The 25,799-nt window shown below is 51.6% G+C and overlaps 8 protein-coding genes across 8 annotated transcripts; 2 read left to right on the plus strand and 6 right to left on the minus strand.

Moving 5' to 3' along the window:
* Positions 1-400: 400 nt before the first annotated feature.
* Positions 401-2,950, plus strand: A1O5_00018 (uncharacterized protein; the record flags this gene model as incomplete). Its single annotated transcript, XM_007740639.1, has 2 exons — positions 401-2,692; positions 2,747-2,950. 2 exons carry the CDS (start codon positions 401-403, stop codon positions 2,948-2,950), a joined length of 2,496 nt encoding a protein of 831 aa, XP_007738829.1.
* A 737-nt stretch (positions 2,951-3,687) lies between these two features.
* On the minus strand, positions 3,688-4,467 carry A1O5_00019 (uncharacterized protein; the record flags this gene model as incomplete). The annotated part of the gene is made up of 1 exon (XM_007740640.1): positions 3,688-4,467. The coding sequence occupies one exon, from the start codon at positions 4,465-4,467 to the stop codon at positions 3,688-3,690; it is 780 nt and encodes a 259-aa protein (XP_007738830.1).
* Positions 4,468-5,695: 1,228 nt separating this feature from the next.
* A1O5_00020 (uncharacterized protein) lies at positions 5,696-6,981 on the minus strand (the record flags this gene model as incomplete). The annotated part of the gene is made up of 2 exons (XM_007740641.1): positions 5,696-6,856; positions 6,910-6,981. The coding sequence occupies 2 exons, from the start codon at positions 6,979-6,981 to the stop codon at positions 5,696-5,698; spliced, it is 1,233 nt and encodes a 410-aa protein (XP_007738831.1).
* Positions 6,982-8,063: 1,082 nt separating this feature from the next.
* A1O5_00021 (uncharacterized protein) lies at positions 8,064-8,672 on the minus strand (the record flags this gene model as incomplete). The annotated part of the gene is made up of 1 exon (XM_007740642.1): positions 8,064-8,672. One exon carries the CDS (start codon positions 8,670-8,672, stop codon positions 8,064-8,066), a length of 609 nt encoding a protein of 202 aa, XP_007738832.1.
* Positions 8,673-9,092: 420 nt separating this feature from the next.
* On the plus strand, positions 9,093-9,695 carry A1O5_00022 (translation initiation factor 1A; the record flags this gene model as incomplete). Its single annotated transcript, XM_007740643.1, has 2 exons — positions 9,093-9,113; positions 9,267-9,695. 2 exons carry the CDS (start codon positions 9,093-9,095, stop codon positions 9,693-9,695), a joined length of 450 nt encoding a protein of 149 aa, XP_007738833.1.
* Positions 9,696-10,101: 406 nt separating this feature from the next.
* Positions 10,102-13,051, minus strand: A1O5_00023 (DNA excision repair protein ERCC-4; the record flags this gene model as incomplete). Its single annotated transcript, XM_007740644.1, has 2 exons — positions 10,102-12,909; positions 13,004-13,051. 2 exons carry the CDS (start codon positions 13,049-13,051, stop codon positions 10,102-10,104), a joined length of 2,856 nt encoding a protein of 951 aa, XP_007738834.1.
* A 513-nt stretch (positions 13,052-13,564) lies between these two features.
* Positions 13,565-15,488, minus strand: A1O5_00024 (uncharacterized protein; the record flags this gene model as incomplete). The annotated part of the gene is made up of 3 exons (XM_007740645.1): positions 13,565-14,708; positions 14,773-15,349; positions 15,422-15,488. 3 exons carry the CDS (start codon positions 15,486-15,488, stop codon positions 13,565-13,567), a joined length of 1,788 nt encoding a protein of 595 aa, XP_007738835.1.
* A 4,152-nt stretch (positions 15,489-19,640) lies between these two features.
* A1O5_00025 (uncharacterized protein) lies at positions 19,641-22,931 on the minus strand (the record flags this gene model as incomplete). The annotated part of the gene is made up of 2 exons (XM_007740646.1): positions 19,641-19,890; positions 19,951-22,931. 2 exons carry the CDS (start codon positions 22,929-22,931, stop codon positions 19,641-19,643), a joined length of 3,231 nt encoding a protein of 1,076 aa, XP_007738836.1.
* Between the last annotated feature and the right edge of the window lie 2,868 nt (positions 22,932-25,799).

Here is a 25,799-nt window from a genome sequence, read left to right on the forward strand (position 1 = left end):
CGAGTAACTGCACCTGAGAAAAGTTGTTGCCCACGTCATGGCCAAAGGTGTACTGAGTATATCGTTCAAGCATTGACTTTTGAACACCTCCCAGAACAGACTACTTCACACATGAGATTCAACATTCGCTTCTTTGTCGTCTGTTTTCTTACATGATTGTTAACCTATGTGTTCATCATCTGTTCTGGTCCCATTGGAATCCTCGTTTGATCTACACCTACCTACCATATCTCCCTCGCAATCCAGCCTACCACATACTTATTGAATGCATCCTCTCCCACCCCCAAATCGAGGCCCCTCTCCCCGACCTCCTCGGTCACGCGATGGTATGAGTGCCTCTAGAACCCGTCAACCGTCTGCTTCTTATGCCCTAAACGAGGCTCGACCCTCCACCGTCTCCATGGCACCTACAGATGGCAAAAAGAAAAGAAAACACCGCGGAGGCAAAAAGAGGAGGAGGAGGCGTCAATCCTTTGCTGCTCCTTCAGAAACCTCCGCAATGCAGAGTGGAAGAGATGTTCCAACGGACGATCCATTGATCGAAGAAGCCCAAGAGACTACCAGCGCACGTCCACCCTTCTACCAGTCCAACCGAGGCAACATCAGCGACGACAGCCTAGACAGTGAAGCGCTCCTGGACCACCGAGACCAACCTACGTTACGTCCTCGGCGTGACAGTCGCCTGGCTCCCTTTTTTGCTGCATCGTACCGGAGCGCACACTTTCCCAAACTCGAATCCGACTCGCAAAAGAGGCAGAGAGCTCAGCCAGATGATTCGAGTTCTAATGCATCCGACAATGAAGACCCCACAGATCGCACACCCTTGATTCCCGGGGCTGCAAAGCCTAAAACTCCCGTCGAAGCTGGCTATGGACTTTTTAGGGTCAAGTCTCATACGTCTACGCTGTCGTCGGGTTCAAAGCAGCTGCAAAGGAAGAGGACAACCGGGACTCCTGGACATTCGTTCCCGAAGTTGGACCAAGGCTACGACGTTAACAACCCGCCATCCATCCCACCGAGCCCTACTCTTGAACCTCACTATGGCGATGTTATGGTCGACGACGGAAATTTCCTGACGCGTTCACCGGACAGTCGAAGAAATCTCACGGCTGCCACCAAGGACGCGTTGATCATTATCGACGCCGACAGAGACAATGAGCCGAATTCTGCACCACCGAGTCCTAGACTTCGGCCTGGTGGACTTCAACGACATCGCTCGCTTACTGTGCCAGCTGAGGTAGATGTATGTTTCCCCGCAGACGAGGTATCCGAAGCTGGAGACGAGTATTATAATAGAACACAGCCACAGGAACCCTATATAAGTGGCCAACGACGAAAACGCCGAGTGCGGGAGTGGCCCAATCTGTGGGTTCTTGACGAGTGGAGTCGAGAAGAGAAAGAGGCCAGGGAAGCTGGAGAACGGCGGGCAAAGAAGGTCAGTGAGCCTGTTTTTGTTGAGGGGAGGCTCCGGCCTCAGAAGAACGCCTGGCACCATGTCGAGGAAGACAAGCAATACAGATACACTTATTTCAACGAGGAATTTGAAAGTACGATCCACGCTGAGACGATATCGGAATTGGTACAGCCAGGTGGGACTTTTCGCGAACTTTTCATCCCAGATCCCCCCGAATTGATCGATTCATGTTCCGAGGAGGAAGGGGATTTGCTAGGAGTCGGTTTAATTACGGAAACTCCCAGTGCGCTACAAAGTCCTAAAATTGCAACGGCGGTTGAGAACCAGGCCGGAAGGCCTAGTCTTACGGAGACGTCCCAACTGAAGCCTGTGGCCAGTGGAAAGAGTTCTGATAAGAGCAAGGACTCGGGCACAGCCACACCGGAGAAGAAACCTTCATTTGCTCGTCCTTCCAAGCCAAAGAAATATGGACCGCGGCCGACTTTCTGGCTCGATGTCCTCTGTCCGACAGATCAGGAAATGCGTGTTCTGGCAAAGACATTCGGGATTCATGCTCTCACTTCGGAAGATATTATGATGCAAGAAGCACGTGAGAAAGTTGAGTTATTCCGCAACTACTATTTCATTAATTATCGGACCTTTGAGCAGGATACCAACAGCGAAGACTACTTGGAACCTATCAATATGTATGTCTGCGTCTTCCGTTATGGTATCGTCACCTTTCACTTCTCTCAGATACCGCATCCTGCAAACGTCCGAAGGCGGATTCGCCAACTCTCGGACTATCTAATTCTCAGTGCGGATTGGATCTCATATGCCATCATTGACGACATCACCGATGTTTATGGACCTCTAATTACTCACATCGAGGAAGAAGTCGATACAATCGACGACTTGATATTGCGAGCTTTTCAACACACTAATGCCCTTGCCGGAGAGCACGGCGAAAGGAAAGTCGATGAAAGGAAGTCAGATGCGGGTGATCCGGGAATCAGTGGAATCGACATGCTCCTCCGTATAGGCGAGTGTCGCAAAAAGGTCATGTCACTGTACCGACTGCTTGGCAGCAAGGCCGATGTTATAAAGGGATTTGCAAAACGTTGCAACGAGCAGTGGGAAGTCGCACCAAAGTCGGAAATTGGATTGTACCTCGGTGATATCCAAGATCACATCTTGACCATGACGGGAAATCTGTCGCATTATGAGATGGTTCTGTCCAGGGCGCATGGAAACTACTTAGCCCAGGTCAGCATCCATATGAATGAGCGACAGGAGAAGGTATATCCCATCCAAGCGTCGATCCAATCGAAATCATACTGATTAAACTCACAGACTGCCGACGTTCTAGGCAAGTTGACCGTTCTCGGAACCATCGTTCTCCCCATGAATATCGTCACCGGGATGTTTGGCGGCAATTTCAAAGTCCCTGGTCAAGACGTGGATAATCTGAATTGGTTCTGGGCCACCACGGCCGGCTTGGTCATATTTGGAGTCATGTGCTTTTGGTGGTGTAAGAAGGTGTATAAGATTGTGTGATGCGAAGGGCGGGGTGATGGACGAGAATCTTAGAGATCGCAGAAAGCGGGCTAAAAACGTCTTAGGGATTTGACGTGGAAAGGCTTATTGGTCGCGTTGGATATGGAGAAAGAATCACTAGTGGTGAGGTGTGCCAGTGTTGCCTTGCAATATCACATGGGAATCCCCTCTGTATGGGGTGTCAATACACAACAAAAATTTTGGTTGGATACGTTATTTTCATTGCGCACACGCGATACGATACCCGAAGGTGGAATGGACAAAGGCTTGTGTTGGGCGTTGCTCGAGCTCCGTAGCTTTCCTTATACGCACTAAGAAGGGACATGGAGCAGCTGGTCCTCTGGAACTTTGCACATGCACCAAATCCAGGTGTAGTATGGCCATCAGACAGCGAGAAATAATTTGTGATTATGAGCCAGCGTCAGCTGGTTTTGGTCGTGGCGACGATGTAGATATGTCTGTATTAGACACTTAGATGTTTTGCTCTGTCCATATCAAAAGAAAACAGCCTCTGCCCAACCCTCAAAATAGTCCCTCAAACAAAATGTAAGATACATCAAGATTGTGGAGTCATTCCAGCATACCGATAACCGTCCGTGCCCGCTTGCTGACCCACTTGCCTTGCAGAAAATGTTTTCCATATCACCCCAAGCACAATCCCGTCTAGTCGCTAAAAGACAAACCCGTCGCTCCTTCACCCAAATAAACTACGAAAGACCATGTCCATGCTTGCTAGTTTAGAAGACGAGTATCTTTGGCCCATCGCCCTGTGTGGCAGCCCAAGAGATGGTAACTTCGTCCCCGACGGGGACAATCTCTCCGCCGTAAATGTGTCCCGCGATGAGCGAGCAAGGGAACCTGCCCTCGACAGTGGCGCCAGGTCCAGAACCAACTTCCCAGGATGCGCGGCCGTAAGCATTCACGTCGATTGTCCCGAGATATTGATTTCGTAAATTGCCCGAGGGCCAGCTCTCGCTATCGGCTGTTGCTGGAGCGAGGGATGTGAGTAGTTGTGCCTTGCCGGTGCCGGTGACGTAGCTTATTGGATCAGGACCCAAGTCGAAGACCACTTGACATTGATTGCCGCCGTACTTCTCGTCGAGTTCAAATGTGACCAGCGTGGTAACGTCATTTCCGTTGCTGCTGTGGGTGCGAGAGACGAGGCCGCGGCTGGTGTGAAAATTGATGGCACCGCTGGAGACGGTGAATTGAGACGTGAAGTCGGGGAGGATGGTGGCAATGGGTTGGTCATGGTTGCTCTGGCTTGGAACGTTGTATGGTGATCCAGAGCGGGAGCCGGTTGTCATGGGATGGGCAGGGGTGCTATATGGCGTGCCATTAGGGTAGCTGTAGGGAGCATCGTTGATCGAAGAGCCTGTGCTCATTGGACGGGCTGTCGTGGTTGAGGTGCCATTATTGTAGCTATGCCCGCCAGCCTGATCGCGAACAGTGAGAGGAGCAGCGCTTGTAAGGGCAGCAATGCTGAGGATCCCGGCGACGATGGAATGAGCGAACATCTTGATTTGCTTGTTTCTTGTCCGTGAGTATATACTAAGTATTAACTCGGAGTTGCGGTGATAATCGAGAGCGCGTGTTTACAGCTGTCTTTGAATGCTTGCTTTTGACTGGAACAATCGATCGCAATGAATGTACTTGAGAACCCTCCGAAGTTGAAATATGCTGCTTGATTATTAATGAGTGTGATAAGGAAATACAAGTAAAAGAGGGACTAGAAAGGAAAGAAAGAAAAGGTAACGAAAGTGTTGGTTAGTCGGTCAGTCGCTTTGTACACAGTTGGGATGCAGAAGAGGAAAACCAGATCTGGAGGAGGTGCAAGGCGGTCTTATACCGCTTGACAGGCAGATGACATTCTAAGACAGCGCTCGATGCGGGAAACTTTTAGAGCAGATGCTTTCCAAGTTCGTATAGCTGAAAGACGACGCACAAGTGGTAGTCATTTTTTGTCGAGCCTACTGCCTTGGCATGCAGATGCGCAGCAACGAGGCTGAGCCCTGAGTGGCCGGAGCGCTGCGGCTAGTGAGGCTGAAGTACGAGGACAAGTTGGAGCTTGAGTTAAGGTGCAGACGCCCCCCTCCCGGGAAATAGGGCTAGGCAGGCTACTGTAGGTCACCCTGCAAGCGAGCTCCAATTTTTCTATTTCATTCGCAGTCTTCCTTGTGGCTTGTTGAGAGCTGTGTGCTGCTTGCTTGGCTTTGATCTGGGCGAACTCTCCCCGTGATGAACCCCAATCCTGTCAAACGAGAGCAAGGGACGTTAATTCATGCCACTCGTGGAAGCAAAGCAGTTGGAAGCTGGCAATCAATGGTCCCGCGATTGCTGCTGACGTCCCTTCTCCCACATATTGCCCTTTGTCTGCCTGTTGCTCCATGCCATAAGGCTGAGACTGAGCCCCGAACCAACATTTTGCCCTTCTGGAGAAGGTCATTCCAGACTCCAAGGCTTGGCTAGTCATACCGGCTCCTGTCTCCACTGCCCCGTTCCCCCCGCATGAGATTCCGACCTTTGAAATCTTATGGAGCTTTTTCCACCGAAGCCTGCCAGGAAGCATTATGGAATTCCGATCCTGAGTGAAAGAAGGTATTGTCACAAGAGCCACCAGGTTGGGTTGTGGCCGCGTCAGTATCCTTACCAGCCACGGTCAAACTGATGCTGGCCGGTCTGACGACTCGGCCGGCTCATAATTCGCGGTTATAGCCTCCGAGATCCAGATTATATTCATTCCTGTCATAAAGCGACATCCTCCATTTCGGCCCCTTTGCCTTCAGCTTTGGAAAGCTGCTGGGAACCGCCCGATTCCTCTCCATCCTCCTCCTCCTCCTCCTTCTCCTCCTCCTCCTTCTCCTCCTCCTCCTCCTCCTCATCCTCCTGATCTAGCTCGGTCTCTAGGGCCTTGCCTTTACCCTTTAGCTCGGCCGGTGCGGCCTCATGTTCCTTATCTTCGGCCTCTTCCTCTTCGCTGTCCTCTTCGCCATCGTCGGCTGGCGTCGGTGGTAGCTTTTTCTGGGGAGGAGGTGTAGGAAGAACTTCAGGACCCGGCTCCCCGCTTACAGTGCTCTCTCTATCAGGACTTTTTGGCCGCTGTTCTTTTGGCCGCTGAGGCACATTCGCGTGTTGGAGGACTGGCGCAGTCGTGGTGGAAGGTCGGCCTGCTGGTGCTGAAAGACTTGGGTTCGACCCGATCTGTCTTTGTTTGGGATCCGCATCCAAATAATATCCACGAACTCCGATGATTTTTCCTTCTCGTTCACAGCCTTCCACCCATTCAGGCCTGACGACAGGGATATTCATCTCATTCGCCCTTTCCCAATCACGACCCCGACCTTCTGTACAGACGAAATGGGTGGTGTCAATCTTGACCGAGTCGTTGATTCTTGCGCCGATACGCGCAATAGCTGCTTCAAGACTTTCTCTCAGTTGCGGAGGCAGTATCCCTGGGGTGACGGTTATACCCGTCAGGTTGTTCATTGCGTGGGTCTTGACTGTGAGGGTATTGCTCGTATATATTCCGCCGCTGGTTTTGAGCACCAAATAGAATGAGTACTCTGTGTCGATCGCTAGTCCACTCATTTTGGTGCTGAGCGTCTCTAGGGGGCGTGGGATGTTTCCTGCTTTGCTTCCATTGCGGTAGAGGGCAAGTGAACGTAGAGTTGTCGTTGCCAACTGAATGGGATCCCATTCGAGAACGAGGGAGGTTTGTGTGGCATTGCGGAGGCGCAGGACGGGTGTCGCAGGGATATGGAGACCATAGGTGTTTAGTATTTGTCTCTGTAAGGCAGCGAAAGCAGCGTGTGAATTCCGTTCTGCCTCGTGGTTCTGTCTGACCTCGATATCAACGATCGAGCCCGATGTGATGGTTGACGGTAGCAGAATAGAAGGAAACTCGATCTGAAGCAAGCGTAAGTCGATGGATACTGTCAGATAGAAAGCATTCAACTCACCAACCGCTTGTCCTGGGTGAGCAAGACCGCGACACCGGCATCAACCTTGCCGACAGTCAAGGAAACTAGCATCTCTTTGACTCTTGAAAATAGTAATGCACAGCGCGCACAGACAAAAATGAAGCGAACGACTTGAAAAAAGAGAAGGAAATGGTTCAAGCTGAATGATTGTTGCACCAGGGTTGGTGTCTCTAATGCTGGTCCGCGATATTCAATGGAGGTAAATTAATATCTTCGACGGAGTGTTGGGCGCGGCGCGGCGCGGCGATATGCATAAGAGTTCCAGGCACGTGAAGCTCAGGGGAAACAATCGTCTCACGGTGGTCCTGGTCCAACGCCATAGGTCCAGGGTCAGGCACGCTCTTTATTCATTGTCCTCTGCGTTACATTCTCCTCATTCCCTCGTTACATAGTAGAAAGAGGTAGGGTTGCTGAAAACGTGTTCGACTTCATCCGGCCATGGGCAAATGGAACCCTCGAGTTCAGGTAGACTGCCAAACAGGACAAATACTATTTTATTTACTTGCTGCGGCCGCTTGCATTGGTCCTTGCCATTGATCTATCTGGCCGAAATAACCAATCAATTCTCCTTGCGATCTGACTCGACCGAAAAGATTTCGCCGATGGATGAATGAACGACGGCAGTCCAACCGTTGCTCCAGTCGTGGGAGCCTCAACCTCGCAATCCGACTCGATATTATGTCGACTACTGGGTATACCAACATTGACCAGAACAGCGAACACGAGACCATGGATACGCGGAGGAGTTCTGCGCGTTCCTCTTGGGCGACGCAGAGCATTCGACAATACCGGAGTCTATCGATCCACCAAAAGCGGCCTGCGTGACGAATGTTTGCGACTGTTTGCTTAGGTTGGCAGCCGAGACACTCAAAGCGGAGATGTTTTTTGCGTGTGGAACGGATGTCGATTCCCCTTTGACAGTGAGGAAGCATGGGAAGAGGGGCTCGGCGAATCATATGTTGCTCGATCAGCCGGGCGTATTCCAGGCGATGCAGGGGGAGAAGCTCCTTCACCGGAATTATGATGATCAAACGGTAGTCCTTGTATGATCTTGGTATGCCACATCTGAATGGAAAAGTCCGTGGACCCAGCGCTCACAGTACAGGGTAACACGTATTTTACAGATCGATCTTTCACAAGAGTGTCCGCCCCCAGAGTGACCACATGGAGGAAGGCACATTCTCGTCGACTTCGGTGTCTGTTCTATCCTCTAGAGCCTTTCTTCCTGGTGTAGAATCGACACCCGCATTGTCCAAGTGCTGCTGTTTCCGTTGTAGGGACTTTAGTAAAGCGCCGCATGCACCAACCAGCTCGCCATGAGGACAGGTAATGCCACGTTCTGAGAAGACCAGGATTTCGAGAGTACCCCTGAGTCCTGGAATGTAGTTTTTGCCATCCTTGGGACCAGAACGCTGCCTCCCGTTATGATAGTATCCAGCCCTTTTCAGTGCCTCTGCAAAGGCACTGGCCCATCTACGCTTGAGTCGATTTCGCAGGACGGCCTTGGGGACCTTTTTGATACTGGCATTCGAGATAACGCGCCAACGAAGAACGTCTGGGGCAAGTCTAGAATAATAGTCCGTAATGGCGGCTCGTTTGGGGCTGTATCGGTCGACTAGGAACTTGTGGTCGAATAAAGTCGGAACGTTTTCAACGTGAGTGAAACGTGCTTTTAGCCCAAATCCAAGGGCCTGCGGGACAGGAAGGGGCTTGAAGGGGCGAGTGGTAACGACAGAGGCCATCGGGCAAGCATTTTCAACGGCGAACGACTGACATTTGAGATAGCGGAAATAGGTTGGGTTGGCAGCAGTGGTGAGCAGAGCACAAGGAAAAGGTACGAGCACTTCGGTGTGCAGTGCAGCAGTGCAGCAGAGGTACTGAGGAAGCAGGATGAAGATTCTAGGCAGCGGTTGCCGGCCACGGACTAGTGGCCACTACCAAGCACTGGGTAGGCGTTTAAATTTTGCCCCACGAATATCCCGACCATTTATTCGCAGACAACGTCGACTCGCTGCTTCTTTCGCGGCCCATTCCACATACCGTTGTTTTTCACACATCTACCACGGCATCATTCTGCAAATACTCGAGACCAACGTCTCGCAACCCATCAGACACTTCTACCAAAAACAACACATTCTCTCTGTCACTGACAGTCAGCCAACATGCCTAAGAATAAGGGAAAGGTGAGTCTACAACCCGCCCGCACAAGCGCCACACCGCATCCAACTTACCCCGCCACGAATTTCTCGTGTCGACCCACGGCAATAACACAGAATCGCACCAGAAATGTCTGGCAGTGTTCTCTACAAACTTTATGCTAACTCAAATGCTTACAGGGAGGTAAAAACCGACGTCGCGGCAAGAACGAAAATGACAACGAAAAGCGCGAGTTGACCTTCAAGGAAGAAGGACAAGAATATGCCCAAGTCCTCAAAATGTTGGGCAACGGCCGTCTCGAGGCCCTCTGTTTCGACGGCGAAAAACGTCTCGCTCACATCCGTGGCAAACTACGCAAGAAGGTCTGGATCAACCAAGGAGACATCATCCTGTTGAGTTTGCGAGATTATCAAGACGAGAAGGGAGACGTCATTTTGAAATACAGCGCGGATGAGGCAAGGTCTTTAAAGGCATACGGCGAACTCCCCGAGAGTGCAAAGATCAACGAGACCGATACCTACGGTCACGAGGGCGTGGACGATAACGTCGAGTTCGACGAAGACCGGGATAGTGACTCCGACAAGGAGGTCGACATCGATGACATCTAAGGGCGAGAGTACTATTCCCTTGCAAGCATTCGCGGAGAATTCAACAGGGCTTGAAGGACAGGACTTGATGAGACATGGGACTGCATTGCCACTTTGCTGCTTTGTCGCGAGCATTCACACAAACACTACCAGTACAAGTGCAGTTATGACTTGACGGGAGTTCGGAGAATGGGTCTAGTTTTAGTTAGAGACCTCCAACGACGTTTCTGTTTTACCTCAATTTATACTATTCATGCATCTTCATCATTTGTTGACCACCGTGTTCGCTTTTGCCTCTATCAATCCATCCAATCCCTCTACGACCAACTACTACTTTTCAAGGCACAAAGGTACCCAAGAGCGCTGCCTATGCAACATTGCAAATGATGGATCCTCGCCACAGCCATAACAGCCAGTCAACCTGACCTCAGACCGTGTGTTCCAATAACATTGACTGATCTTCCTCGTCACCAACCCTTCGAGTAAAGAACCTGACGATTTGTCGACCCGACTCCTTGCCCACAAGTGGATCAAGTTCTTCGAGGCTCATGTTGGCAACTTCCAACACGTTTTTACATTCCAGGTACAGACGACTGGCGTTCTTTACTGTCACTCCAGGAATCGTCCGTAAGAGGTCTTGCGGTCCGGTATTGAATGTTCTCTCTTCTGGATCCTCATTCTCGTCTAAGCCAATCTGCACTGCTCGCAATGGATCTGGCTCTTCTTGCTGTTTCTTGAGTTCTTCAAAAATTTCCGCTGTTTGGAAAGGTGAAGATGCCCAAATGACCTTGAGCCTCGGAAAGGCAAGCGTGAGAAGAACCAATTTCGTCTGCAAATCCCTGGTCTCTGCGTCTGGCGCCTTGAGCGCCGAGGTCAGGTCTGCAAACGGATCTAGGGTGAAAGATTTGTTTTGCTCGAATTCGATGAGTAGGAATGGGTATTTGTAAAACTGGAGCATTGTTTCCGCTTGGTTGAACAGTCGTCCGTTCTTGAAAGAAGCGATTAGATCTCGTATCGACTTTCGCTCGACACAGATATCTGGTGAAAGTACATAGTCGCCGACTATTAGCTGACATGGAACAACTTGCATACTCCGACCGTGGAGTAAACTTGGAAGAGATGAGCGGAATTCCCGGACATCCACCACCACTCTTGGAGGAGCAGCCGTGGCTGCAAGTCTTCCGCCACCGGCGATTCGAGTGTTGACCGTCCGCAAAAAGGCTTCTTCGGGGTCCAGATTTCCAGCATCCGTGAGTGTGACTGCCATATTACCTCGCTCCTTGATAAGCTTCGTGAAAGCATCTTTCTCTCGACGAACTGCAGACAGGTATCGCTGCTCTTCAACGCTGTTACCATAGTAAAGGAAGTATACTCGTACACTGCGGTCCGAGTGGCTTGATCGGTAAACCTCGACTCTCCTGATAAAGTCCGCCGATGGCGAGTACATGATGATGTATTTCGGTCTAATTTCTTCAAGGAGTTGATCATCTTGGTCGCCGTCGTATGGATGAACTACCACCTGGTCCTCCGGACTGTACAGCTCGAAGAAGTCTTCTCCAGCTTCATTGAGATCATCAATCACCAAATCCTCCTTTTGGAGCGCTTCAGTCTCTGTAGGACGTAGCTCTGCCAGCAGACTGGCTACTTGTGCTGCCTTGTCCTCAACTATAGCCACCGCACCGTTGGCTGTACGGGATGGGTTAAGACCCGAGGCACCTCCACCTCTCACACGTCTGCGTTTGTTGGCAGGTGCTTTGCTACCAAGTCGAGAGGATGCCGTGCTGTTTCCCTTAATATCATTTAGAGACTTCTGGTTCTCCTCGAACAGGGATGCGCTGACTTGAGCGAATGTTTTTCTCCACCCAAGGTATTCTCGAAGTTTGCGTCTTAGCATAAATTCTGCGGAGCCCTTAGCTTCTTGTTCCTCCATCTCATGAGGAGCTTGTCCGTTGTTCAGGTCTCTAGACAGAGGTTTCACGTGCATGGACTGAAGATATTCTCGAATTTGACGACAGGTTCCTTGGTCGTTGCACATCACTAACACCGTATCATTCGAGTCACTCCTCGTCGGATTTAGGTACGCATCAGTCTCAATCTCCTGAAGGATTTCCGCAAGTACAGCCCACTTCGGTTGCTCCTCCAGGATAGGAGCAAGGGCATCTGGTAACTTAGATGTGGGTAGAACACCACTGTCCTCGACTTTACCAGTATAGACTCGGTCCCTTGCCGAGTTAAATATGATTGAAGCAGCATCCATAAACAACCAAGGTGACTGATCCTGCTGCTTAGAGTTCGGAGGTGGGGAATGTGTTGCAAGGACAGTATCTAGATACTTGAGGAGCGAGACACAGTCGTAGCTGAGAAGAGAGTGTAGGATCGTCCGAAGAACCGTAAGGTCATTTGCGATCTGTTTCGTTCGCCAGCTGACTCGGTGCCACACGGGGTCGAGCTGTCTTCGGACTATGGCGTCAAAGTTTTGGTGTAAAGCAGAATCTAGTGTCCAATCCTCCATCTCAAGTCCCGAATTGGCCTTTTTCAATTCCGAAATGCTCGTCTCCACGCATTCCATGACCGCTTGTTGTATTGCTTTCATCGAAGCTGTCATCTCTATCTCCAACTCAATAACTTCTGCCTTCTTCTTGCCTTCGAGGCTCTGCGCAATAGAAACATGGAACCTTGGCCACAGCGAGGGTTTCCTCAGAAATAAATTTCGCATCAAGCTCGCTAAAGGGGCATATGATGAAGTCAGAGGTTCAGGGGAGTCACTGAACGCTTTCAGAAATCCAATTTTGTTATGTTGCCTGAAGCACCGTACAATGAATGCTTCGGTACTGGTTGCGACCACGCGCTCCGCATGGAGGATAACCAAGCCGGTGACGGTTTCGGGATCTAACAACTTGGAGAGAAGATCCACAACAAGGATCCGACTGGTGACAGAGACAATTCCTCCTTCGGCGTAAATTTTCTCCCTCGCTGTCACAGTGGCTTTGTCGGTGTTTATGACGCGAAGGCCTTTCGCCAAAGGGCTCCGAGACACGGCATAGTGTTCTGCTAGTGCTTCACCTATCCATTCATTTTCACGGTCGTCGGCTCCGACAACTATCACGAGGGAGTTGCCTGCCGCATCATACGAATGGAGTAGGTTCGTCACAATCTTCAGAAGGCCAAGTCCCCGAGCGAGGATGACAAGAATATCCTCCGTACGAAGGAGGTGATAGATCTCCTGCTGAAATTGCTATCGAACGTGTTAGCCAGCGCTTACATAGATGAGAAACGTCAGTGTCGTCTGAGCATCACAAAACGGCCACGAAGCATCAACATAAACGTACCAGAGGAAGCGAAAGCTTGACCGGCGGCTGTGGAGTTGCCGCCGGCATGTTCACACTGGTGAGCTACGTTCAAGAGCAAGGAACTCTGGGAGGGCCGTCGATTCATTTGAAAGGCAAATACTTGGTACAGCCAAGAAGGGTCAAATTGCCACTTTAGCTCTTGCACTCCCCCGGAGCTGATACAGGAATACGGAAGATTCGAACTTCTTAATGATCTGCAATATAAGGCAAAGCCTTTTGCTACATATTCCTTAAAAATTAATAAAATTTTATATAATTAAAAAAAATATTATCTTTAACGGTAATATGCAATATCATTTCTCGTAACTCGTTTCTCGATCTTGCTACCCGAGGCCATTTCTTTGAGACGGCTCCTGACATCGGAACGAATAACTATGTCCTGTTTTTCCAATCCATCCTATGCTCATTTGGGTATCTCGGTTTTAAAGCAAAAATGTTCACAATCATAGAATCATAGCGGCGATCCGAGCCCTCCCGCGCCGGAAGACGCGCATTCACGTGGCATATAGAGTGAAACATCGGGTACATCTTCTTTTCTCGCTACCTGGGAATATATTCCGGCTTCTTGTACCGGTTGTACTGTGGCGGAGGCTCTTCGTCGTCTGGGTATGGTGGCCGAGGAGCCCCATTGTGCCTGATTGGTGAGATACGTTGCGGAGGATGGGCAGGATAGACGTGGTCATTAATTGGTGTCTTTGGAGGTCTTGGGGGTGGTACTTGTGACTGGTTGTATGTTGACGTCGGAGGTGGCGGCTGAGGTACGACTATCTTGTCATCTCTTCCTCGATATGGTAATTCGCCCGACATGCGCGGCGGAGGTGATTCTCCTGGAACCAGTACAAATTTGTCCTGTGAGGAGGCCAATTGATCCGGGTACGGGGGATTTCCAGGGACGCGATAATGCTGGGGAGGAGTCGTCGTGTACATATCTTCGTCCGCCGGCAACTCGACGGCTTGTGGGTGAGAGGGTACTGGCGGAATATTACTCTGTCTCAATGACCAGCTTGACTCACGGGCCTGTGCCTCTAACTGGTGATCATGTCTCCTCTTCATTAACTCGATTTTGGCCAACTTCGTCGCCATATCCATCAATGCTTGCTGAGTTGTAGGTTCGCTCAGATACTTCCTGGTGTTGACCGTCATCTGCGACAAATGTTGCCATTCGTTCATGGCGAATTCGCCGAGACCAACCGAGACGTTCAGGCGGCAGTAATTACCGACTGGAACGCCTCGCTTTGGCAATTCTGTCTTGAGCATTTGCTGATGCGTTTCCTCGCAGCCTTCGATTTTGGCTATGAGTCGGCGTCTTGCTTCTGCAAAGGCGCCCATGCTGCCACCTATGAAATCCTCCCACCATTCGTGTTGCCGGGCGTTGGTGCCTTCGGGGCGTTTACCTGTACCAATGCTGACAAAGGCTCCTATTTCCCTACCTGGCCACTCGTTGACCGCAGCCTCTTCTAGTAACTGCGGTGCTGGATTAAATTTGCCCGCGCCCTCGTCGATGAACACTGTTTGGCCGATTTGAATGGGTTTGAACGCGAGACCCACGGCGGAAGTGGCTCTTCCAGCTTCCCAGATCTTACAATTGTACTCGGGAGGTGGCTCTTTGCGACTATCGTAGCTTCGCAAAAGGATCGAGGAACCTGTTCGAGGATTTGTGCCTTGGTAAACGGCGGTGACAGCGCTGCTCTCAGTTAGTCATGGCTGAAATTGGCACCATATCTTGAGAAAACGGAAAGACCACTCACGTCTTGGTTCGATTAGGGCGGCTGTCGTAGAGGCTAGCATTGGCATTGCCCCAGGCTGGGAACGAGGGGGAGACAACGGAGGTCCGAAGAGGAGTTGCGGGACTGGCGATGGAATTGGAACTTCTGACGCTCATTGACCTCCTCACCGCAGTACTTGTGGTGCTGATTGGGCTCGTCAAGTCCTGAAACTCTCGACCCCCCGAAGCTGTGCCGTCGTTTCCCTCATCCTCGAAGAGCGTGTGCTCTTGAACACATAATTTAATAGCTTCTTCAAGTTTGGAAGCTTTGAATAAGGTATGCTTGTAGGGAATACCAGCAAATGTCTTGTCCGTTTCAAAGACCTTTCTTGTCATCCTCACATAGACCGCCTTGCAAGTTTCCAGGTCCATGCGCAGGCGTCCTAGCATGATAGCAATCAATCCGCCCGTACCAGTGCCGCCGATGAGATCGAAATAGTCGCAGGGTTTCGGGGTACCAGACTGACGATCCGGAGGTTCCCCCTCGGTCACGACATAGACTCTGTGCATGAGTTCTTGGAGGATGATGAGCATTGAATATCCGCGAACGCCGCCGCCATCTGCCTACATCAGCATCGTTGCAGCGACAAACCAGGGATTCGAATTCGGATCCGGGAGAGGCACAATCATACCTAGCGACAGAACGCGCAGAGGAGGACCCTTTGTGGTGTCCTTGCGCCTGAGACTGTTCTGATCCATCTTTGACTTGACGAGAGACGCTGGGACCTGGGACGGGCAAACCTGGGAGGAGGTGATGCGACAAGAGCGACTGATGAAGAATGAGTCGGCGGGACTTCTTTGTGCAGAGTTCAGCGTCTAGTTAGCAAGGCAAGCTTTGCGAGAGGCAACTTGCACCACGCCTCAGTCAGTGAGTGGCTTTAAGCATGTCGAGTGAGACCTGTGACGTGTTGCCTGCGTCGTTTGCCTAGCCGAGCCACCCCTCGGGGGCCCCTGGGGAGGGCCTCCCTAGCCCTCACACCCCTCGTTCTAGGGTGGTTAGTTAAGGTGCGGCCACCCGGAAACTCAGCCACAGTGACGCCCGGCTCTGCATCTCCGAAACCTGGTCACTCAACAGTGCATGGTACCCGCTGAGGCACCCATACAAAAGCCGCAGCCTCATTCTGCCCAGAACGGGTGTTTGACGTCAGCCTGATATGTACATAGTACTCCGTATCTGGACCCCTCTTGTTCCTACAAACTGAAAGATTTTGGTGCGTTCGACATAATAGCCTGAGCGCTTCAATCCATGCTCGAGGCGGAGTTCTGTGCAACATGTACGAGGTACGTGTACTCCTCCATACCCAGTACAAGCTGTGCTCACACACGTGATGACCCCTCTCAACCAATCAACTCGCGCCGCTCGGACCTATGAGGGTCTTCGATCATCCTCGTCAATTGCAATCAACCAGTTCTGTGGCCTTAGAAGGCACCTTGCCGGCACCACACGGCGAACAGAGTATATGAACGTGTTTCAAACTTCAGCTTGCTTGTAACCCTTCCCTAGCGTATTCAAAGCCCTTTGAACATTGGTTGCACGAAGCCTAGTGCCTATCCAAACCTCAACACGTCTCAGCCATCCTACCAATTTTCTTCAATGTCATGTCATTCCCCAACCAGCGTCTCAGACCTTCACCGGCGCCGTCTTTCAGATCGATAATCTACTGTGGTTATCATGTTGATTTCCAGCACCCCGAGCCATTTACCGCTCTATCAATCCCCTCAGCAGACCCTCGGAACTGCTTCGAGTGTGCAATATCCTATCACGGAATCGTCAAAATCTCGCAGACGATTGGCATTCACAGATCCACGATCCACTATGATTCAAAGCAGCTCCTGTTTGGATCGCTATCGAGACCGATATCCTCAGGACAAGCCATAGAGCCCAGGTGATGGATCTAAGTCGCCTGCACAAATTATTGTAAGGATAGTCGACAACTCACCTGATACGGACCTGTCCCGAGGAGATGATGCAAAGCACGATTCTACAGTCTCGCTGAGCTCCGTCGTTCCTAAATGGGATACGTAGACATTTTGCTCGGATCAGGCTCCATTTCCCTGACACTTCTTCCATTCGGAATTGGAGGCCCAAAAAATATCCTCTCGCCATTTTCAAAGACGGGCCATGAGCAAAATCGACAGTAGGACAGCGATGCCACAATGCCAGGTGTCCCCTACATAACGGAAAAGCCTAATGCCAGACTCGGAGATTTGTTGGTCGCGAAGCAACGTCTACCCCTAGCACAAAGGAGAAGCTGGACACCAGAATCTTGGATTTCCTTGACCGCGAAAAGGCTGATATCCAGGCAGAGAAGGACAATTTCTACCCTGTAGCAGCCTTGGTGGCAAGAGCGATGGCCGCCTTTAGTGCTATTCCTTCATTCAGCAAATTCCAACTCCCGTTGCTACCATTGTTTGTCGGGTGAGGTGAAGTTGTCAAAGAACCTCTGCCCTTCGCAAAATAGGGTTAATTGGTTGACTTTTCTCCTTTCGACAACATCGACCCGTCTCTCCGCCGCGTGGTTCAGAATATCTTTGACTACCAGGTGTCCCTTGTTCATGCGCCTGCTGGCTGTGCACTAATAGTGGCTATCGTCTCCCCTACAGAGGCACTTTTGCGAAAAGAACCCAAGACAAAATCCTGATTTTTGGGTTTACGAATATGATGGTGAAGAAAATTGCTGGCAAATTCACTTTCTGGGTGACTACGTCCAAGTCAGTCCTTATGCAGAAACAGACGAAGGTGGAACAGAACGGAAGAAGTCAATCTGTGGAAAGCTGATGGTGGAAGGGCGCTTGATGTCAATTCCTTGGCACATTTGGATCTATGCTACATATCCAGCGAGCTCTATCTTCTACCGCGGCGAGATATGTAAAGACCATTCCAAAGCCAACTCATCCCGGGCCCTTTTTGACACAAGCCTTGTCCAAGTTTTGTCATGGGACCGCGAATCATCGACAACAATGGTGATACCACACAGACCACATCCTTCGCCCACTTCTTCGAGATTCGTAATTGACGCAACCTCAGCAAAGCTGCGGAGGCCAGCTGTGTGGATGTAATTGTAAGAGCGCTGCTTACGGCGGGCGCTTTCGAAATGGCCGAGATTACGGTTGCGTGTAGCAATGGTAGCTGGCGGGGCTGCACTGAATAAGCGAGAGGTTCTGGGTGGTATAAGGTGGCGATCCACACTATTTCGTCGGCTCAAGTGTCATGGACCAAGGCCGCCATTCTCTGTCTCCCTCGAGATGAGAAGACACTGGAGGACTCACCCGTGAGCATGCGTCGTGCTATCAGTGTTATGATTTCGCTTGCCACAGACATATGCTTCATTGCTGGAAAATGGTTGTCGGTCCGCCTCCTTCCCCACACGAAGGATCGTCAACGGTCAATGTTTTGCTTGGATGAGACATGCCTCGATTTCCTGCTGAGACTCAGAGCACTGCCTTACGAGGTGGAAGCGGCTGCGCCCCTCGAACATAGTGAACGCTCATGCCGAATCAGTCAGCAGTGAAAATGGAGGTATGTAGTGGGCGGTGAAAAACGATCCCGAACAATACGCGATTTACACTGTCTACGCGAGCAGGTGGCTTATCGAACAACCCAAATAATCCAACAAGGAGTGATTATCAGGAAAAGACTCTAGCAGAGACCCTTGTCGGCCCATGAGGTATTGTTCTCGCAGTCTCCTTGTTCCTCATGTGGCGAGTAAGTTGATCGACGATCGTCTGTCATGATTTACATTGATATTCGCTCTCGATTCAACTGGGAGATTTGGGATTTTCCCCGGAAGTGATCACTCACTTGACTTGGGTGATCCTCCCGCTCGGGTACCTGCATTTCCGAGCCGCTATGATTGCTGTGCTGGCATTTATCAACCTCGCCACTACTCACTTCGCCTGCTCTGCATCTGCTTTGGAATCGCAGGCAACAAGGCGCATAAACACATGCCACGGTCAAATCCAGGGTAGAAAGACTGAAGTAACGAAACTGGTAGAAAACGGGAAGAAAAGGCACAAGAAGATAAGTATTTGGTTAGATGGCATTTTAACAGCAGATTCCCCCTGAAGGCCTCTCTGTCCTTTGTACGAGTTGTTGTTGGATAGTGTACAGATTACCTTGTCCGTGGCCTTTGTCCCTCCTTCTCCTAACCCACAAGATGAAAACTACCTCTCCCCCCTCTGCTTTCCAATGTTCTTCCATTTGCAGTTGATATTCACTCTTCTGTTGCTACTACTACCGCTGCCGCCGGCGCTTCTTGATTTGGTCTCCCGCTCCTCCCTCGCTGCAAAAGAAACAAAATATGTATAGTATACTTCGACAAAGACTGCTGGGTTTCTCCGCCCACACAGAAAGAGATGATCGAGGATCCGGAATGCATCGAGTGCGACCAGTTGCCTGGACAGGCTCTTGCTGCGGGCCTGTCGTTCTTCTCCATATTGATAAATGTGTGAACCCTTTTCTCTTCGTCCTTTCTCGTGGGGCGCAGAGTGGCACTCGCGCAACTAGCAATCAAACAACTCACAAAGCCCCCCTTCGGCCGTTAAGAAGCAATAATGCTATTTCAGATGATCGTAAACTCCGTGGTTGATGATGACGATGACTCTTTGGTAGATAACTTGACAAAAATACTCGACGATGCTGACGATGGTTTTCTTCGCTGGAACGCTTCGACAAATGCCGCCAGGAGATTTCAGGGAAATGGAGGACCTGCCCACATAACACACATATATAGCGCAACACATGCAATAAATTCTGAGACAGCGTCCATCCGGGATATCGAGGTCTTGGTGTACAAAAGAAAATGAAAATTTTGGCCCGCATTGGAAACGTGTGGTCCGACTCGGTTGGCATTATCGACTCGAGGAAAAGCTGGAACCAGTACTTGCGGGAGGATACGCCGAGGATGGGAACACCTTCATGCGCACGTGTTCCAGGATCTTCAGATCCTTGGCTAGCACCGGTGAAATGTTCTCACTCTCCCGCAAAATTCTGACTGTACGGTCGTGCAACCGCCGTAACACGTCTTCCTGCACCAGCGAGCTTAACCCTGGGTGAGGCGAGGTGTAGGTCGCATACAGCACCAGCATGTTCCCGAATTGTCTGCAAACCCCATGTCAGTCAATTTACACTTGGAAACCGTGCAAAGATGGTTGTACTCACGCGTGAGCCGTGCCGAAGATGTTGGTTACAACGAGACGGCGGGGAACTTTGTCGAAGGACGTAGTACTGCGAATTGCGGCCTCGATACACTTCCTCGAGCCTTCTAACAATTCAGGACGCATGGAGGGAACGTCTCTGCCATATTGCTGAGGAGTATTGAGGTGCGAAACTGCTGGCGAAGTCACCTCGGATGATTGCCCGTAGCCCGCAGGCGATTCTGATGGTCGGCTTTTGATGGGTTTGGTGGTGGGAATCGCTGCCTGTGACAGGGCATACCGTAGAGTTGGCCGCCAGATAATGTATTTAGCACCGTAATATTTTCCTCGCATCCGGGCAACGTTGATGTTCGGACTCTCGTGGTCGTTGTCGTCCCAATCCCAGTCGTTCAGCATCTTTCTCCAGTTTTCCAAGTTGTCGTCCAGAGCCGACATTATGCTGTCGCTTGGTTTTGTGTGGAGATTCTTCGATTCTCTATAAAGTGTGGCATGGACACTGTTGATCGTGGTCCGCAGTTGGATTTGGTAGGAATAGAACCTCAGTATGTCGTCGTCCCCAGCGGACTCTGGAATCCTCTCTAGTGTAATACTCGTCGGAAACTCTTTGTGCTGAGGGCTCTCATAGCGACCAATCCCGCTAAGAGGCAATTCCAACTCGGCTGCAATATCGCTCTCTAATTGTAAGCATGACCAGAATGCAAAATTGATTAAATTCCGACGAGCGGGCTTCATGGTGTTGTTTACATAAGGGGTCGACTCGAGGAGGATTTGAGCTGCAACGCAAGCCTTGTTGATATAGAAATAACTCGGCAGGATGCGTGCTAGTTGCCCCATATACAGACCCGCAAGTAGATAGGCTTGAATGTGCGATACATCGGCACCTCCCGGCAGCTCTCCCAGGATGTCTGCAGCTATGGCAAAGTACGCGAGTCCCGGGATGACATCCATATTCTTGCCCTGCGGATTTGCTGGACTCGAAACCGTGCCGTTCAAGTTGGACTGATGGTTAAATGGAGAGGTGGGCGCCGACATGGGCATCGGAAGGTCCGAGTACAGCGCGCTATGGGGTGTCGAAGTGCGCATCGTGGCCGTTGACGCAGGTCCTGGCAAAGGATCGCGATGTGAGGTGATCTTGCCCAGCGCCAACACCAGCAAGACAATGGCATTTGCAACCGAATGCTCGATTGGAGCCACTGCGGTATTATAACCCCTGGGCTGGTGGGGGCGACTACTGTTATAGTCATCCATTGAGGTCGGCGAGTCAGTCGTCTCCCGCTTGCGCTTATTGCCAATAGCCGTAACCTGTTGCGCGGCCCGATAATCCCAACTGTACTTTCTCTTGAAGGACTGAACCATGATCCGGAGGACTTTTGGCTCAAGAAAGGGGTGTAGGATATGCATATTTTCCATAAAACTCCGAAAGAATCGATCGACTGCTTCCGAATCCAGCATCAATCCACCACTAGGGCTCAGGCCACCGGGGTGTTCCCGAGCAGTATGGTTCTGATTTGCCATCGGCACATGCAACTGTCCGCTTCCCCAAACCCCGTGCGGTGATGAAGACGTGTCGTCATCCGTGCGTCGCCCTTCAGATGAGTTGCTGTGAGCTGGACTCGGAGCGCCTTCATGCCCATCGCCTTTGTCCTCGCCTTCACCGCAGCCATAAAGTCTCAAGAGGCCTCTGCTGGTTTCCTCGTCCAACACGTACGACGGGGTTATCCCTCTGGGGATCAGGGCCTTGATTGATGGCCAAGCAACGAGGTTCTGCGCGGCGGTTGTATGCCTGGCCGGCATAGGCGTATCCATGCTGTCTGTCTCAGAATTTCGCATTTGCATCATGACGGACGCGGCCGATGGGTTCTGGGACTGCGAGTAGCCAGACCTGATTTCGGAACTCCCCTGCCGGCGGAACATCGGATGCGGTGGTGGTGGAGCGGGACTGGGTGCTTCCCGCGATTTGATCACAGTCGAACTTTGCTGCTCTGCCATGGACTCTGCCATTAATACGTCGACGGTCGCAGGAGGTTCCGCTCGTGCCTGCATGAAATGATCTAGCAACAGGTTGATCTTGTCATCTTGTTGCTTGAGGAGTTGATCCATCTTCTCGTCCCGCTCCTGAGCTTTCTGTGCCAACGTTTTCACGTCCTCGGCCAAAGAGTCTAACTGAGCGGTAATAGCAAGAACTTGCTTCTCTGATTTTTGTGGGGGGATCTCTCGATATGAGCATTTCAGCCCATTGTCTTTACAATGTTGACACTCGGGTCTGCCCTCGTCGCATTTCGCCTTTCGTTGACGGCACGAATCGCAAGCTTGTGCGGCCCGAACCGGTTTCCGTCTGTGTTCTTGAGGGTAGGGATAAGGGTATGCGTACGGACCGGCCGGCGGAATTGGGCCCGCTGAAGGAGGGCCATAAGCCGGTGGGCCCGGAGGCTGCCCAGGCATCATCTCATGACCTGTCACAACGTGAAGCGGAGGCTGCTGGTGAGTTCCGTTGATCTGGGGTTCGGGCCCTGGGTAGGCATGACGCGGTCTGTAGTCGGTTGGGGGGGGATAGTACGGAGCTTCGTGGGGATTGCTACTCACAGGGTGATATGGGGGCGGTTGTTGTTGTTGAACATCGGCTGGGGACCTGGAAGGGCCCGATACACTGCCTGGACGACCGTAACCTGGGTCTGGAGGATAACCAGAGGGTTCTCTACTCGGTGGGGGATGGGTTGGAGGATATGAGGACTGAGGTGGTGGAGGATAAGGCGATTGATGAGGGATGTCTGGGGGCGGAGGACGGTGTTCCGCGGAATCGTTGTAGGGTGAGGGCGTCGGGTTCCACGCCGGCGCCGGCGGTGGCATACCTGCGCCTGGCGGAGGAGGATAGCTGTACGACGTAGGGGTCTCGGCTGGTGGCATACGGTGGATAGGACCTGGCGGTGGTTGGCCGTACGGATGGGGTCGCTCGTGTTTGATATCCACGTCACCGACTTCATCCATTTTCAACCTGGGATCCTATGCCTGGCAGCAACCAACAAGCCCGTGCCTCCCACGTCTCTATACCCAAGGGAACGTGGTACAGCAAATGCGGCATGACCTTATGCAGCGGCGAAAGCGGAACACGCGATCAACAGGAAAGGCTCATGGCAAATCGGTATACGACGCATTCGCCAGGCTGCATAAAACTCCTGCTGTCGCACGTCCGGGTTCACCTTGTGCGGGTTCGGTTGCCTGAGGTCCAGTTGGCAGAGGAAGATTTGCGGTTGGTGGAAAAATGGGAGACCAAACAGTGCACGTCTGCGAGGCGGGGTTGCTTGCTACTTTCGGAACGTGCCTCTCCTTGACTATAGCAAGCCCGCAGGGACGCACCGCAACCAGAGAATTATTGACTAGGTGGACTGGATTGCAACCCGGTCGTCGACGGGTCGCAGAATGATGGTTGCGATTGAAAGGCGGATTGGTGGTGGCGGTCTCGTAATCAACAAAGCAAACCAAATAACCCTCCCAGAACGCAAACAAATCCCACAGCTGTGGACCGATGACTGGGAAAGGAAAACTCGAGATCAGATTCAGATGCAGAATTGCGAAAGGCGAGCTTTTTCGAGTTTGTGACGTCCAGGATTGGGTAGCGACGTCGAGAACGAGATGGATGTCGCGGCCCAGTTGGGAGCGCTATTCTTATTTTCGAGAGATGTGGAGTGGATGTCGCCGTCGCGAGGCCGTCAAGGGCAAATTGGGGGCTTTTCCCTTTGGGCAGCAAGGACAAGAGTCTCCTCCTGGTTCGACCCGTTGATGGATGTTGACGGATTGTCGACCGAACCCAAATGAAACCCAGAAAAAGAGGTGTCTCTCACACCTTTCGTGATGGTGCTTCGGGAAGTTGTGGTGGGGAAGCAACCGAGGCGAGGGAGCTTTCTCGAGGGCGAGATGGATGCCCAAAAGCTACACAGAGCTCCGTGTTCCAGAGAGAGAGCTGATCATCATTCGAGCGAGGCTGATCGGACGAATGCTGGGGGATTCAAAACCGGGCAGGGCGACGGTTTTGGAGAATGAAGCAAGCAGTCGAGGGAATAATTTTTTAGGAAGCGGTCGATCACGGTTGGAAAGAAGGGACTGAAGCCTGAAGGAGAGACTAAAAGTAGTGTGGTGACGGATAGATGGGATGATGATGGGATGGGATTGGGGGGGGGGAAGGTGGGTGGAAGCGGCGGGCAGCAAGCGGTGCGAACGGTCGAGATAACTTGTGTTCAAGAGGCAGAGATGGCAGCGAAAGAAGCTACTCTTGTCCGGCTGGTGGTAGCGTGTGTCTGTGTGGTCGATGCCCTGCCGTCGATCTGTGTTGCGGGCTGGGGCTAGGTCGAGGACAAGACTGACAGGGGTGGAGTCGAGTAGTGGTAGTGGTTTTGAAGGATTGGGACAGGTTCGAAGCTCGACCAGAAGGGTGAGGTTGCGGGTCTGTTTGTAAGTGAACAGTGAGGAGTGAGGCAAAAGCGACGATGGGATGGGCGTTTGACAGCCAGCGAGAAAAGAAAAGCCTAAGAAGGTTCAGGAGCCGCCGGGGGTCCAAGGGCCAGAGCACCTAAAAAAAATGAGCCTAAGAGCCTAATACCGCACTGAGGAGGGGGAGACGAGGCAGGTCGGAGTTAGCAGGGCAGGGGGCAATCCCAAGCTCCCAAGGAGAGGGCCCCCCTGGTCCGTCCAACCCGTCTAGTGCTGGTGCCCAAAACCCAAGCACCCCAAAGCCAAGGGGGGAAGGGGGGATCCTACCCAGGAGAATGGCACCGAATGGTAATCGGGATACTTAGTCCAGGTCTGAGGTCTCAGCACCGAGGGAGGCGTCAGGAGCCCACAGCCCACAGCCCCCCGCCCACACCTGCCCGCTTGTTAACACAAGTAACCAGCCTACTTTCGCGCGATGTGGAATCTGTCAGTGCTCGTATCGTACCTGTTGCGAACTCGGAACAATAAGGTTCGGTGAAGTCGAGACGAGAACGGAATGTCCGTCCAGCCCAGCCCAGGCCGGAGCTCGGAGCTCGTAGCTGTGCAAATAGAGGCACAAGTGAGGTCGAGAATGGAACGTTACAAGCTCCAGCTACCAGGTTCATACAAGTACTCGGTAGGTAAGGAGATGTCTGCCAAGATGATGAAATAGGAGGGGAATGATACGAAAAGCACGCGGAGTGCCTGGTTGGTTGGGTGGCGAGGAAGTGTCAGGTCCGCCCAGCGAGAAGCCTTGATGGATTAGCCACTCGATACAACTGGGAGGGTTGATGATAATGGCTTATTCCTTATACACTATGTACTGTGAGTCTACTCTATGGCATCGGATCGAGTCGGTGAGTACACGTTACTTAGGTACATACAGTAGTACCTACGAACCATCGCATATCTCCAGAGACACACCACGAAGACTCAGCGAGCCAGCCACCCGTACTCCGTAGTCTCTGCCAATGGTAAAGGATGGATTCCTGATTCCTGGCTGCAAAAGTCAAGTGACTTCTCCGTCATGTGTCAGACCCATGATTTTTTGGCTCCTCTCGTCGTGGCCCACCTTGCCCACCCAGAGAGCCTGGACCTTGGTCGTTTACCTCGTACCCTACCTAGCACAGTCCTTATAGTTAGGCCCTTTTGCGAGCTTCTCACAGCGAGTCATTGATTCTACCTCAGTACTTAGGTAGGTGATTAATAGAAAGCCATGAGTGAGGACTTTCCATCTCCGTCCACTCTTCCTTAAGCCTCAAAGATCTCAACATAACTGTCGGGGAAAAGAACCGTTGGGGGTTTGGGGGGTTGTCAAGCGCCCACTGATTGGCCTACGGGCCGCGTGAGCGATTGGAAATTATCTCGCCTGACCCGCGTACCGAGGTA

Source organism: Cladophialophora psammophila (assembly GCF_000585535.1).
Source record: "Cladophialophora psammophila CBS 110553 chromosome Unknown aczJe-supercont1.1, whole genome shotgun sequence".
Lineage (NCBI taxonomy): Eukaryota > Fungi > Ascomycota > Eurotiomycetes > Chaetothyriales > Herpotrichiellaceae > Cladophialophora > Cladophialophora psammophila.